This window comes from Narcine bancroftii, chromosome 7 (genome assembly GCF_036971445.1).
Source record: "Narcine bancroftii isolate sNarBan1 chromosome 7, sNarBan1.hap1, whole genome shotgun sequence".
Taxonomy (NCBI): Eukaryota; Metazoa; Chordata; class Chondrichthyes; order Torpediniformes; family Narcinidae; genus Narcine; species Narcine bancroftii.
Window position 1 is genome coordinate 155,339,818 of NC_091475.1, and position 16,248 is coordinate 155,356,065.

Below are 16,248 nucleotides of genomic sequence, written 5' to 3' on the forward strand. Positions count from 1 at the left end.
AATAGCGCCTTTGGAAGACTACACAAAAGAGTCTGGAAAAACAACCAACTGAAAAACCTCACAAAGATAAGCGTATACAGAGCCGTTGTCATACCCACACTCCTGTTCGGCTCCGAATCATGGGTCCCTACCGGCATCACCTACAGCTCCTAGAACGCTTCCACCAGCGTTGTCTCCGCTCCATCCTCAACATTCATTGGAGCGACTTCATCCCTAACATCGAAGTACTCAAGATGGCAGAGGCCGACAGCATCAAATCCACGTTGTTGAAGATCCAACTGCGCTGGGTAGGTCACGTCTCCAGAATGGAGGACCATCGCCTTCCCAAGATCGTGTTATATGGTGAGCTCTCCACTGGCCATCGTGTCAGAGGTGCACCAAAGAAGAGGTACAAGGACTGCCTAAAGAAATCTCTTGGTGCCTGCCACATTGACCACCGCCAGTGGGCTGATATCGCCTCAAACCGTGCATCTTGGCGCCTCACAGTTCGATGGGCAGCAACCTCCTTTGAAGAAGACCGCAGAGCCCACCTCACTGACGAAAGACAAAGGAGGAAAAACCCAACACCCAACCCCAACCAACCAATTTTCCCTTGCAACCGCTGCAACCGTGTCTGCCTGTCCCGCATCGGACTTGTCAGCCACAAACGAGCCTGCAGCTGACGTGGACATTACCCCTCCATAAATCTTCGTCCGCGAAGCCAAGCCAAAGAAGAAGAAGAAATAGATACCACCAAGTTTTCTGATGGTTGATTGACTTCAGCTCCTCTCAAATTAATTTGTTTCTTCATTTTCCAAGCTAAGATCTTTTTGTCATTATCCCATCCTTTATAATCAGGACTATTCTTCCTCCTTTATCATATTTGCCTCAGCTTTAGATGTCCTGGAGTACTTATTTCCCAAATGTGTTCACTTTGCAACTTTGACTCTGTTATTAAAGCTTGCACATTTATTTCTAATTTTTCCAAATCTTGTTATGACTGCTGCAAAGATTCAGGTAAAGAGCAATCAATTTACATTGTAATCATTTTTAGATGCTCAGTCTATTTCTCATACTCTAGTGTATATTTGACGACAATAACCCAAGAAGAGTATAGCAACCTGCCTTAATGATTATCGATCAGTAGCACTTACATCAACAGAGATGAAGTGTTTTGGAAGGCTGGTGATGAAGCAGATCAGCTCCTGACTGAGTAGTGACATGAATACATTTCAGTTCATCAATCGTATTAACAGGTTTACAATGGATGTCATCTCACTGGCTCTGCATAAAGCCCTGGAACACCGAACATTAAAGATGCATTGATCAGGATGCTCTTTATTGACAACAATTCAGAATTTAACACCATCATCCCTTCAAAACTGATCAGTAAACTCCAAGACATGAGACTCAACACCACACTGTGTAATTGGATCATGGATTTCCTCACCTCCAAATCACAATCAGTAAAGATTGGTGTTATGACCTAGACCAGCAGCAATAGAAATTCACCATGACAATGGTATCTTCTAAACAATAATTTTTAATAATATACATTTCTTACTTAACTCTAAACTTAACCCCACTGTGCGCGCGCGCGCACGTGGCAGATCCCAAGCCATTACAGTTCAGGCATGATTCTGAAGAGTCAATTTCATTGTTCACTCTTATAAATCTTTTGTGTTGAAACTCAGAATCTTTAAACTGTTATTCAAAAGTAATTATGGAATAGGTGAGGCACCAAGTCATCAGACTTCCCAAAATTCACGAATTCCACTTTGAGAGGAATGTTTCTTCATTTGAATGATTTTTACACAATTCCCCTCTCTTGTGTGGAGGTAAAAGAACTTATAATTTCCAGATGATTTCACAAACCCAGGCAAGGGTTTTAGATGAAATGAACATTACAACAGCCACACTACTGCTCTCTCTTAACAAAGAAAAATAGTTGAAGTGGCCATCTTTTCCAAAGCCACTTTGATCCTGTGTTCCTCCCTTGACCAGAACATGACAGTAGTCCTTTCTCATAGAATGTTACTGCCTTTCTGACTTCAGATGAAACTGGTTTATCATATTAAAGATCTCTTCTTGACATCACTACTGGCTCTGTTTGAAGTTTCATTTCTCCAGAAACCACTTCATGAAGCAAATAGTTTTCTGTTTGACCAGATGTCTTTCTGAGTAAACATTCATTGTCTTCGGTATTTCTAAGGAACAATCATCTCTAGCTTTATGGCTTTCTAGCTTCAGGCAAACAGTCTCCAGTATGTGTTATCTGTGTGTAAGTGTCTTTGTGTGTGTCTCCCTGTTTCAAACCCACAAGATATCGCTCTAAAAATATTATAACCTAAAGATTAATAATAGCATAATTCTGTAATAATTAGTAAGAACTTCTCCTCCACAATCTCCATCAGTACCGGAGCATCACAGGTGTTCTTAGCCTGTAGCTCTAGTCATTTACACCTATGACTTTGTAGCTCAGTACAACAATAACACCATCTACAAATTCGCTGATGATACCATGGTAGTGGGTTGTATAAAGGAAGGGGATGAGTCATCATACAGGATGGAGATTGAAAACATGGTGCATCAACAACAACCTTGAACTCAATATCACCAAAACTAAGGAGTTGATTGTTGACTACAGGGAAAAAAAAGCCAGAAGTTTACAATCCAGTGATCATTGGAGGTTTAGAGATGGAGAGGGTGAGCAAATTTTGGTTCTTGGGAGTCACTATTTTCGAGGATTTTTCCTGGACCCAACACACCAATTGTATCGTGAAGAAAGCACATCAGTGCCTCTACTTTGCGGAGGTTTGGTATGACATCGGAACTCTGGGAAAATTTCTAGAGGTGTTGTGGAACGTGTGCTGACCAGTTGCATCGTGAACTGGTATGGTAACACCAATATCCCTGAGCATAAAGCCTCCAAGAGGTAGTGGACTCAGCCCAGGATATCACAGGCAAAACCTTCCCCACTACTGAGTACATCTGCAGGGAATGCTGCCGTCAGAGGGTAGCAGCAATCATTAAAGACCCACACAGCCCAGCACATGCTGTGTTCTCGCTGCTGCTATCAGGAAAGAAATATAGGTGCCGCAAGTCTGTACTTAAGAGTGTGTAAGAGCTTAAAATCTGAACAGCCTTGTCTGATCATCTGCTGTCTTGGACATCAAAACTTTCTTTGTCAAGAGCATGTACCGTGTTACAAAAACTTCCACTCCTCAATGAAAGCAAGTCATGACCGCCTGTCCAAGAGGCATTGTCGAGTGAAGAAGTAATTTTGTGTGTTTTTTGGGGGTAAAGTGTAAAATTTCAGTGGACGCAGCATGAACCACAAACGCACCGCTGAGAAAAGGGTGTCAAATGTGCACAGGGCACATACCATTCAACCATTTCAAAATGTTTTAACCCCAGATTCTCACTCTATCTATCCAGGGATGAGGGTAAAATGCCAAAGCCATGAAATCGGTGAAATATGCTGGCGGTACCTTTTGGCTGAATATTCTGCCGCAGGTAAAAATTTGGTCCATATGCTCCCTCGTTTCATCATGCAAAGGCGGATTGGCAGGGATAGATACAAAGAAATCCTGCAAAAAATAAATTGGATTGCAAATTGTATTTCATTGCAGTATCGCAATCTTCATGCGGTAAATAAATAGAATCTCTCTGAGATGCTATGTTGGATTGTGGGGCACGAATTTCACTGGAGGAAGCTCGCTGCCTCGACCTGAAGCTGTTGTGCGCCTGTGGTGGAAGGCACCTCTTGTCGGAGTCAGCATCAAGGAAAGGAACATAAGGGAAGTGGGTCGAGGCCTACCCAAAGCGGCTTGGGACGGGGGTACCCTTGCCAGGGAGGGTGTGACGGGCAGAGCAGCGTTGCCCCGACTGTTTCACAAGGCACCAGAGCCGCCTGATAACGAATGCAGAACCAGGGCCAATTAAGGACGAACCTTTGACCTCAGCGCTGTCAATCTTGGTCCGTGCTGCGAAGCAGAGCCGAGCGCTGGGGAGGCTTGTGCGCAAGCTGGTCCGGCCAAGCCCATCCCGGGGGCGCTTCCACTGCAGACGAACGCGGCGAGGACCATGAGCGCGCTCGCCTGCACCCCGCGGCTCGCCAGCCTGCTCAGAGCTGTCGGCGGCTCGCTGGCTCCTGGAAACGTGATCCGAAGCTGGGCGAGAGCGGGCAGTAGTGGCCGAGGGCCCGACCTTCAACGTCACACCAAGAAACGGGGCTATGAGATTACTCGCAACCCACACCTCAACAAGGTTAGTGCGGGCGCTGCAGTGGGGTCCAGGGGCACCTTCCACCCGACATGGCTTCGCTGGTGGTGGCAAGCCAGAGTCTCAGAACGCTCACCTCCAAGGTCGACCGCGCGGAATGTTGTCCAGCAGCTCCTGTTGTCTTTAAAGACCACCAATTTGATCTTTAATTGAAAAGAAACCAAGGAGGGCGCAGGGTTGACTCGACTGGAGCAGAACATCGAGTTGCAGCTGTTTGGTTTAATGAGCCAGTGTAAAAGTGTAACTGAATCCAATTTTGGTCCAATCTCTGGACTGCAAGAGCAGAAAACCATTTTTGATCTGTGAAAAACGCTCACAAATGCTGGAGAAACTCAGCAGGTCGAACAGTGCCTTTATGGAGCAAAGGTTAAGATACATCACCCACCCCACCACTTCACCAGGGTGTCAACAGAACCTGTGTTTCATCTTTGATCTGTGCCTCGGAGCAGAATGCTCGCATGTCAATCCATGAGCTCAAGTGATACAATGTATTCTATCCTTTGTTTCATTCAAATAAGACAAAACCGTTTTCAAATAGAAAATTACCGATGTTGGCAATCTGGAGGGAAATAGTTGAAACATTCAGCAGAAGTCGGTAGCAATAGAGGAAAGAAACGCGATAAATGTGTGTTTTGGATTTGACTTCTTGAGAACAATTTTTACTTTGCATCAGGGACTTTATTTGCCATGGGCACTATCTCCAATGCTCTCAAACATTTACAATGAATTCCAGAAATCTCACCTCCATTTTTGTGAGAACCAAAGCTGCCCATTCAATGCAATGAGGTTCTGCAGTATAACAAATAAACTTGCTGGAGTAGCTTAAGACTGCTTAAAGATGTTACACCATTTTTTTTCTTGGGGCAGTCTCTGTCACTTTTTGTCACAAGATCGTATTTTTTTCAACTTCTCCATCCTGTCACCACTACTCCCAATTCTAAACAGAAACTTTAGCTCCACCCTTCTGAGAGTCGCCTCACCAATGGCTCTGGTTATGGCAGCATGAGAAATCTTGCAGAGTGATTTACTAGGATGTTGGGCAAACTATGAGAGTCTCAATAAATGGTCCCTGGTTGACCCTTTATTGACCAACCTTTTCTTTCCATGGATGCTGTATGATCCATTGGATTCCTCCAACCTCTCCTTGTTTGGTCACACATTCCAACATCTGCTGTTTTAGTGTTTTACCAGGATATTGCCTGGAATGGAGAGATTTATCTTTAAAGGGAGTTTGGATTTGCTGGAAGCTGATGAGTGACCTTTATTTATATATATATAGATATATATAGATATATATATCTATATATATATATTTATTTATTTATTATATATATATATATAGATATATATATATATATATATATTTTTTTTTTCTTTCTTTTCTTTGGCTTGGCTTCGCGGACGAAGATTTATGGAGGGGGTAAAAAGTCCACGTCAGCTGCAGGCTCGTTTGTGGCTGACAAGTCCGATGCGGGACAGGCAGACACGGTTGCAGGGGAAAATTGGTTGGTTGGGGTTGGGTGTTGGGTTATTCCTCCTTTGCCTTTTGTCAGTGAGGTGGGCTCTGCGGTCTTCTTCAAAGGAGGTTGCTGCCCGCCAAACTGTGAGGCACCAAGATGCACGGTTTGAGGTGTTATCAGCCCACTGGCGGTGGTCAATGTGGCAAGCACCAAGAGATTTCTTTAGGCAGTCCTTGTACCTTTTCTTTGGTGCACCTCTGTCACGGTGGCCAGTGGAGAGCTCGCCATATAACACGATCTTGGGAAGGCGATGGTCCTCCATTCTGGAGACGTGACCCATCCAGCGCAGCTGGATCTTCAGCAGCGTGGACTCGATGCTGTCGACCTCTGCCATCTCGAGTACTTCGACGTTAGGGATGAAAGTGCTCCAATGGATGTTGAGGATGGAGCGGAGACAACGCTGGTGGAAGCGTTCTAGGAGCCGTAGGTGGTGCCGGTAGAGGACCCATGATTCGGAGCCGAACAGGAGTGTGGGTATGACAACGGCTCTGTATACGCTTATCTTTGTGAGGTTTTTCAGTTGGTTGTTTTTCCAGACTCTTTTGTGTAGTCTTCCAAATATATATATAATATATATATTATATGTATATAATATATATGTATGTATATATTATATGTATATATATGTGTGTGTGTATATATATATATACACACACACACACACACACACACACACACACACACAATATATTCATATTTATTTATTTTTTTAAAATGAGGGGCATAAAAGGGTAGGCAGGAGTATCTTTTTCAAGGATGTGGCAGTCTAACACTGAAGATCATAGATTTAAGGTGAGAAAGGAGAAATTTAAAGTAGATCTGAGGGGCACACACACCAGGTGGTTATTACTACCCAAAGAAGTGGAGGTAGATCTAAAAGGGATGTTTGAAAGGGATTGGGAAGAGAATGGAAGGAAAAAGCCCAATGCAAGCAAATGGACCAGCAGAGATGGGGTATGATCTTCATAGACAAGTTGAGCTGAAGGACCTGTTTCTGAGCTTTACAACTGTATACATCTAAAATTTCATCCAGTTAAGGCCTTTGGAACGCTATCTGGAGAGCCTTGTCGCTAATGTTTTAAACTGCTCAGATCTTGAGAACAAGATTTATTTCAGGGCTTTCATTTTATTTTGTAGGGAAGATGTTTTATGGGAATATTAAAAAAGCATATTTTATTACATTATCCTCTGTGAAACTTTGAGCACTTGATGGTTGTAGAATGACAGCAAAATAGGTTGATCCTATAACCATATAACCATTAACGGAGCGGAAACAGGCCATGTTGGCCTTTCGAGTCCGCACCGGTCACTGATTTTGTGCGCCCTCTTCAGGCAATGGTCCCGATGGGTTTCATAGAAAAAATCCAAAATAGTTATAGTGCCACTTACAGTATTAATAACAGCACCATCTTAATATTAGTCCTTAAATTTCATGTCATCTATAAGATCCCTTGTATTCCACTGTCTTAGACAGGTAAACATGCATAATGTGCCCTATCAGAATAACATTGAGTCAAATATGTGTTAATTTATTGACATTTCTACACTTGGCAACCTTTTAATATATCCATTTAAAAAAAAAACTCACTTCATGCTACAAATCTGTGAAGATAGTAGTTGCAGTGCCACGTACAGTCTTAATAACAACTTGTCTTTACTTTCCAATTGTGCACCATCTTGATATTTGTACTTGTCTAAAATAATTAAAAGACTGTGGCAGCTCACCACAAGGCAGGCGAATCGGCCCTGCTTGTAAGCCAAGTGGCGGGGCAGCTGGCCAAAATAATGCCGTCAGGGGTTTTCCATTCCTTCCAGCTCAGGACTCAGAAGCCTGCGCTGGGGGAACCACGTGACGCCTGGGTTACGTCAGCGCCCTCCAGCGCGGTCCTCAGCCAGGTCCGGGCAGGGAGTATAAGTGCAGCCCAGCAGCCTGCAATAAACTAGTGTGCTCACTGAGCTCAACTCGTCTGGTTGCGTGTGTTCTTGCAGGAGCAGTGTAGCCGCCGCTACAAGACTGACATAACACTACATCAGGAAAGATGTAATATAGCCACAAAAATAATGAACAGAAATATTAAATGACCATAATTTAATCATACGTATCTGCTTCGCCCAATAAATTAACATGATATATTTATTTTTATTTTTTTAATTTTATTTTTTTTACATTTTATTTAAGATTTTATAACATGAATAAGATATAAGATTACATTAAAAAAATTTAAAAATGAAATAATGAAATTACAAAACAACATCAGTAATCTAAACAAACTATACCCCCCCAATAATTATTACACAACATTAATAAACCGACTCAAATTAATCCAACCCCCTCCTTCTCCCCCCCACAATGAAGAGTGAAGGATTAATAAGATTAGTAATATATGTAAGAGAAAAAAAACCCACTTACAAAAAAAAACATTAAACAATAATCAATTCTTAAAAAAGAATTGTAGCATGAGAAAAAAAGATTAAAAAAACTTTCACTATAAAAATAAACCTTCACCAAATATCAACTAACTTCACATCTATCATCATATTAGTCACATAAACCACCATCTTAAAACAAAATCCAAACCTCATTAAGCATTGTACAATTCAATTTTAGTACTCTTCCACCATTTTTCCCTTTTGCTCTTGAATACTTATCCAATAAAAGCCCCAATACCACATTTAAATATCCCCAATCATTACTTTAAAATTCACATATCCATATAATAAAAACACATATACAACGAAAACTATATCTTCAACAAATGGAGCATAAACAACAAACAAAATTCAAGCCTTATTAAGAATTGTACAATTCAATTTATAACTTTCACCATTATTCCCTTCGTTCTGCAACTAAGATAATAAAATAATTTACACAAGAATTACCACTCCTTTCACCTTGAAGTTAAATAAAAAATAAAAAGCTTATCCATCCCATTCAGATTTAAATTTCAAATATTCCTTATCTACTAAATAAACTTTACAAAAAAAAACCAAACATGATATATCTGAGTTGAAATCATTTTGATTGGGCACAGTATACATGTTTACCTGTTTATGACTGTGTAGATTGTATAAAATTCAAGGACTGTGATCATTGGGAGAAGCAAGGTTTTTACACATTAAAGAAGTGCAACACTTCTACAAGACATTTTGTTGGACCATATTTCAAATACTTTGTCTAAATTTGGCCCTCTCGTGGGTGCAGAAGATGCAGAACAGTGCAATGGAATGATATTAATACTTGTGATTCTGTGTTAGAATAGGTAGAGGACACTGGGGATTTTTTTTAACAGCAAATCATAAATTTCAAAGACATCGAAATTCAGGTACATATTAAGAAATCTTTGATTCGATTTGACCGCTATTCCTGCGACAATAGGAGCGGGTGTCTCATCCTGTGTGCTGTCTACCCGATTGTTGTCGGGCTGCAGCACACGTATGTTTTATTAAATTGTGCATATATTTTCCCATGCTCTTATTTGTGTATATTTTATTCCCACTATGATTTTCTAATACTTTGGTATAGGTTTATGTAGGTTGGCACAACAACATGGGCTGAAGGGCTCAGATTGTGTTGAAAATAATGCTTTATTATGTTTAAATTAGTCATAATTAATTTTGTTTAAATACAAGATCAGGATACATTGATCAGGATCAGAAAATTGAATACAAAGTTTATACCTTTTCATGTCCCTGCATGCACGCAAGTACTTCATCAACACGTCAATTGATAGCCCATGTTCCTTTCACACTGGACCTGTGTGCCAATTCACGAGCGTTCACACTGGCACATTAACAGTTAATTACTGGGATAAAGTGCCAGTGTGAAAGGGGCTATTAATATAGATTGAACACATATTGATGCACATGTCCTTTTGGCAATCCCATAGTGAGTGTACATAACACTAGCATTCAGGAAGATTCAATGCAGCAGAAATGTCTTGCAGTGTTGCAACAGCTGTGAAACATTTGTGGCAAGTATATGCTTAAGGCTGAAAGATGCACCAGGACTGAACTTACTAAGAAAGCCTATGAGCCCTTCTTTGATTTCAAACACCCTTTACAGCATATGACCAAAAGCCATACTTGTGCACCGAAGGGGCTGGTTAGTTTTGAATTAATTTTCAAGGTCTCTCATGAAACTTGAATACTGGCTGGTGGTGGTGAGCATCTGGACCGGTTGGTTGAGAACACTTATGTTGTGAATGTTAAGTGAAAGGCCAAGAACAAGTTGATTTACACTTCGAGTTCACCCTTCAAGCATGAGAAAATACAATTGTTACAGCTCAGCTATTGAGGTTGGTATGATTTTGGTTCTGGGGTGAAGGTTATTATACAGTAAACTGTATAGTCCTGTTGATTGATTCCGTTCCAGTAGAAAACTTAATGGGAGGTTACTGGCTGCATCACAGTCAGAAAGTTTGGAAAGTGGGGCAGTGATTCATCCTTGCTCATGACAAAACCCTGTATTGGATTGCCTGTTCATTCCAATCATGGGTTTTGTGTCACCATAAAAGAAATGTAAAATAGTGACAACTTTCTGTGGTGTGCCGAAATTTAGGAAGGTGTTTATGGTGCCCTCTTGGTTGAGGGAGCCAAATGCTTTTGCAAGTTGAGAAAAGCCATCTTTCGTGATTGGTGTTTGCTTCTTAAATTGTTGTGTCTCCTCCAACCGGACAAAGAGGAGTTCCCAGAATCCATTTGGATGCACAGTGGACATTTACAATATGAAGTGCAAGATGAAAACTCTACACCGTTACAGAAATCACAAGAAGCTGTACAGTTAATGTAATTAACTGTAGAGTTAATGCCTTGTGTGTTTCTGAAGCAGGGATATATTTGGCTCTGGATTGTGGCAAATCTTGATATTGCCAGTTGAGGTAGTACTTTTGACATTCTACCATGCAAATGGCCCAAAATATTATGTCATATTTTCCCCCATGATCTCTTGCTGGTGGAGTGACTTGAGATTATTGGGTGGGGGGGGGGGCGGAAGAAATAAATCAGAGAGAGGATCTTTTGGGGTTGGTGCAATGTACTCTGTGCTTAGGAGAGGATCATGGGGGAAGGACACCCTCCTCCCTCCCTCCCCCTCGAATTGGATTATTTAAAATGAAAACCATAACAGGCCTGTATATTGATACTGGTCTTGTGTATTCGGTGGAATTTTGAGCATGCCATCAAACCAGTATTGTGTGCTCTTTGACATCTTTGCGCATGTTCAGTGACTGCAGTAGCCTAGTGCACTACAAGACCATTTTTACCCCATGGTCACCTGTAACTGATCCTCCAGCCCAGGTTTGGGACATCTTACTCCAATAGGAGTAGAATTTAAAAACTCCAGTTTCATTTCTTATTTGTTTGGATTTTTGGTGGAGCAAGATTTTGATTAGATTCTATGGAATTGTGTGAAGGGCCCTGTATTGATTTAAATTAAATATTGTGACTAAAATGAATAGGTGCTGATGCTTGGAAGTTGTAAGAAAAAGAGAAAATAATAGACATTTTCGCAAACGTATAGAAACCAATTTTTAAAGGCCCTTTTATTCAATGGAGGAATATAACCATATAACCGTTTACAGCACGGAAACAGGCCATGTCGGCCCTTCAAGTCCGTACCGGTTCACTTGAACAACTCCACTAGCTCCTCCGCAAACTCCTGAGGAAGTAGAAGCTCTCTTCATGATGCCATTGGTGTGTTGGTTCCAGGAAAGATCTTCCAAGATAGTGACTCCCAAGAACCTACATTTGGTCATCCTCTCCACCTCTGATCCCCCTCTTCTGATTTTCTCTCCAATAATTTGCTATTTTGTTCTCTGAACTTGTTTCTTTGTACAGTCAAGAATCGGGTCCTGTGCATGCTTGGAGCAGGGCAGCAGATCGAATGAAATGTTATCACCCTGAAATATGAGCCCTGGCATTTTCTACTTTTATTTTGTATACTGGTGCAATGTGTAAGCAATTTTCCAGCCCAAATATCTGCCATTTTTTATTACACGTGTATTTTGTAAAACTTGGAGAGTTCTTGTCCCCAGGCCAGATATTCTAAGAGCAGCACAGTTGGTACAAACCTAAAATAAAGTGTTCATTAGGTCAGGCCAGACCAGTAGAGAGAGAAATGAAGTGAGTTTTTCAGATTGATATCCCTTCATTACAGTTGCCAGTTTTGATTAAAAACTGAAAGAACTGGTTACAGTGGACAATGAAGATTTTACTTCCTGAACACTTTTCGGTGTGATTTATGGATTTTGGGCTGCTTATCATGAAAATCACCTTAAAAATTTCCTATCACGTATCATTTTTCAGATATAACCTATTTTTTTGTGATTTCTTATCATATTTTAATTCTTCTAGAACATTGCCCACAAAGCAAGTGGTTTTGGACTGTCCAAGCCTGCTTGGCCATGAACTCAATTCAGGTGCTATGCAAATGTCCTAGGCTTGAGCATGCTTGGAACAAGGTATTTAAAGAATTTGAGTTTTCTTGGCCACGACAGAGCACCAAACTACATCCAACTGATTGACAACGTGCTTCAAGCGTATAAAACAATGAAGTGCAGCATGTCATTGAAAATTCATTTTCTGCATTCACTCTCAGACTTCTTCGCTGTTGATCTTGGTACAGTCACTGACAAACAGGGGAAAGGTTTCGCCAGGACATTTCGACCATGGAAAAGTGGTATCAGGGCAACTAGAATTCATCAATGCTGGCCGACTATTGTTGGACACTGACGTGAGAGGCATTAGATGCTGAGTCCAAATGAAAATTAGTGGCAAAGCATTTTTTTAAGTCAATTGAACTAATGCAATGTGCCAGCATCATTATGCGATTAAATATGCTAAATTCAATAAAAGTTAATTTAATCACTTCTCCAACTTCCTATGTGATACACCAAATCTGAAATTATCTGTGTTCAGCTTGAACTTGTCTATCATAATTCCAGTTTCTTTTCAGGAAGCAAACCTTTTGTCAGCAGAATCAGATGGCAATGAGGAAGCACATAGGAGAGAGACAGATCAGCTCATTTAGTGGTGTCACGCCAACAACCTTGTGCTCAATGTCAGCAAAATCAAGGAGATGATTGTAGACTTCAGTAGGAAGTCAGGGGAACATAATCCAGTCCTCATTAAGGGTTCAACAGTGGATAGGGTCAAGAACTTCAAATTCCTGGGTGTCACCGTCTCCAAGGAGCTGCCCTGGACCCTCCACATCGATGCAATCATGAAGTAAGCTTGCCAGTGGCTATACTTTATGAAGTGTTTGAGGAGGATTGGTATGTCACAGAAGTCTCTCAAACTGCTACAGGTAACCGTGGAGAGCATTCTGGTTGGTTGCATCACTGACACTGGTATGGAAGTGCCAGTGCTCAGGACAAGAAAAAAATATCCAGAGGGTTGTTAATTCGGCCTGTGACATCACTGGCACCAGAATTCACTCCACTGGGGACATCAACAAGAGGTGGTGTCTTAAGAAAGTAGCCTCTATCCTTACGGACTCCCTCCACACAGGCCACACCCTCTTCTCTTTGCCACCATCGGGGGAAAAAGGTACAGGAGCCTAAAGATGAGCGCTCAACAGCACAAGGACAGCTTCTTCCCCACTGCCATCAGATTCCTAAATGATCAATGAAGCAAAGACACTGGCTTACTTTGACTTCCTGTGCACTATTTCTATTTATTGTTGTAAGGTGGTTTATATGAATGTTTGCACTAAGACGCTGCCACAAAACAACGAATTCATGATTTTTTTTAATGTCAATAAATTCTGATTCTGGAAAAAGATTTGTTGTCCAGTATTATCTGAACATTGGAATTCAGTACTATCCTGGTTTCAGTTCTCAAAGATTAACTGTACAATTATTTTTTGACATTCCTGCCTTTCTATCTGTCCTCTGAATCTTCTGCATTACTCTAATGGGCACAAAACATTTCTAATCAATCTATGCTCAGAGAATAATTCTCTAATTCCAGTAATACAATATCCTGCTGTTCATGATAAGTGAATTTGCAGATGACCCCAAAATTGGTGCTGTAGTGGACAGTGAGGAAGGATATCCATGTTTACAACAAAATTGGGATGAAGGAGCAAGGAGAGGCAAATGGAACTCATCTTTCAGAAGTCTGAGTGGTCACATTTTTTGTAAGTCAGAGCAGGTACAGTGGAAGGCAGGATCCTGGAGAATGTGCATAGTTCCGTGAAAGTAGCATCTCGGGTGGACAAAGTAGTGAAGAAGCATTTGGCATGGGAAGGGGCATTGAATTCAAAAGTTGAGACCTTGTGTTTCAGCTGAACAAGGCATTTTTTTTGTAAACTTTATTTAAAATTTTACAAAATACAAGTATCAAACATAAAGTAAGCAAAATGTAACAGCCCACATATAACCTCCCCCCCATCCCTCCCCTAGCAACCCTCCCCTTTCTTGGAGCTCAAATTAAATATTAAAAAAAATTCATTAAAAATGCAAAATCAACGTGAGTTGAATTACAATATACGACTTCCCCAAAATCTAACAAAAATGACCTAACATCTAAATTCATACATTCCAAATACGGAATCCACATTTTCTCAAAAAAAAAGAGTAATTATTTTGTAAATGATATGTAATTTTCTCTAAGAGCAAACTTAATTGAATTTCATTATGCCAAGTTTGTATACTTAACTCCACATCATTTTTCCATGTTACTGCTATACATTTTCTAGCGACAGCCAAACTTAATCGAATAAATGCAATTCAAAATTTATCTAAACGCGCTGTTGAAGGATTCATATGACCCAATAAACACAACCATTGATCCACATATATTTCCATTTGAAATAAATCTTGCAAAATTTTAATTATCTTTTCCCAAAAAGTTTTAACTTTAACTTAATCCCACACTGAATGAATAAAAGTACCTATGTGATCACCACATCTAAAACACCTATCTGAATCACTAAAACCATATCTTTTTAATTTTTCAGGAGTTAAATATAACTGATGTAAAAAAAAATATAATTTACTGAACTATAATGTACATTAATTTTGTTACACTGTTCAAACATAAACCTGACCATACTTCCTCAGAAATAAAAGTAGATAACTCCTGTTCCCATTTATCTCTCAATCTCAATACACCTGTCTTTATTTTTGCCTGCAACAACAAATAAATTTCTGAAACAAACCCCTTCTTTCCCTTATCCATTAGTAACAATTCAAACTTTGATTGACTTGGCAATATTATTTCCCTACCGTATGACTCTCTTAAAAAATCATGTACTTGATAATATACAAATATAGTATTCTGTGATATACCAAACTTCTCCTTAACTCTGTCAAACGAAAGAAATGAGCCTGCTTCAAAACAGTCTTCTACTAATACCGAACCTTTAGAGTCCCAATCTTTCAAATAAGGATTATACATAGAAAAATGAATTAATTAATTCTGATATCTTCTTTTCTTTGGCTTGGCTTCGCGGACGAAGATTTATGGAGGGGGTAAAAAGTCCACGTCAGCTGCAGGCTCGTTTGTGGCTGACAAGTCCGATGCGGGACAGGCAGACACGGTTGCAGGGGAAAATTGGTGGGTTGGGGTTGGGTGTTGGGTTTTTCCTCCTTTGCCTTTTGTCAGTGAGGTGGGCTCTGCGGTCTTCTTCAAAGGAGGTTGCTGCCCGCCAAACTGTGAGGCGCCAAGATGCACGGTTTGAGGCGTTATCAGCCCACTGGCGGTGGGCAATGTGGCAGGCACCAAGAGATTTCTTTAGGCAGTCCTTGTACCTTTTCTTTGGTGCACCTCTGTCACGGTGGCCAGTGGAGAGCTCGCCATATAATGGTGTTTTAATTGGACATATATCTTTCGAACCTATAGATTGATTCCATTTACTCCAAACATTCAACAAATGATTCAATACAGGTAACTTGTATGTTTGTAACAACAAAGAATTCAATTTATATATAAAGTGATGTATTGCTCTCTCCTGTCTCTGATCCATTTCCAGCAGTATAAGGCATTGATGAGATCATACTTGGAGTGCTGTGTGCAAGTCCAGATAGAGGAAGGACATCAATGAATTGGAAGAGGTACAGAGCAGATTCCCCAGCATGTTGTTTGGGCAAGAGGACTGAGTTATTCCAGAGGTTGGATGGGCAACCTCATGGAGTGCAGGAGGCTGAAGGGTAATCTTGTACAGGTTTATAAAATCATGAGACGCATGGTGTTAGGTCTGCTTTGTTCATGAATGAGTGAGACAAACACCAGACTGAGTCGAAATCAGGGTTCTTTGTTCTTTATTACCGGATTGTAACACTTGCGACTAACAAGTTAGTCGGAGAATGCATTCTGCCGTTATCAGCAAAATGGTGATTTTTTATACCCTTGGATACATGCTTAGAACATCATCATATCATTACTTGTCCAATGACTAAAACTGTTGCTATCCTTTCCCTGCTAGCTTCCTGCCTCTCAATCCATCAATGTCTCTCTTAAACTG

At 40.6% G+C, this 16,248-nt stretch overlaps 1 protein-coding gene across 1 annotated transcript in view; it reads left to right on the forward strand.

The window, feature by feature from the left end:
• The first annotated feature begins 3,713 nt into the window (after positions 1-3,713).
• The window catches only part of LOC138739245 (NADP-dependent malic enzyme-like), a 130,244-nt gene continuing 117,709 nt past the window's right edge, over positions 3,714-16,248 (forward strand). Inside the window, exon 1 of the mRNA XM_069890903.1 lies at positions 3,714-4,248. Within this exon, the coding sequence (XP_069747004.1) occupies positions 4,066-4,248 (183 nt within the window). The 5' untranslated portion in view covers positions 3,714-4,065. The remainder of the gene's footprint in view (positions 4,249-16,248) is intronic.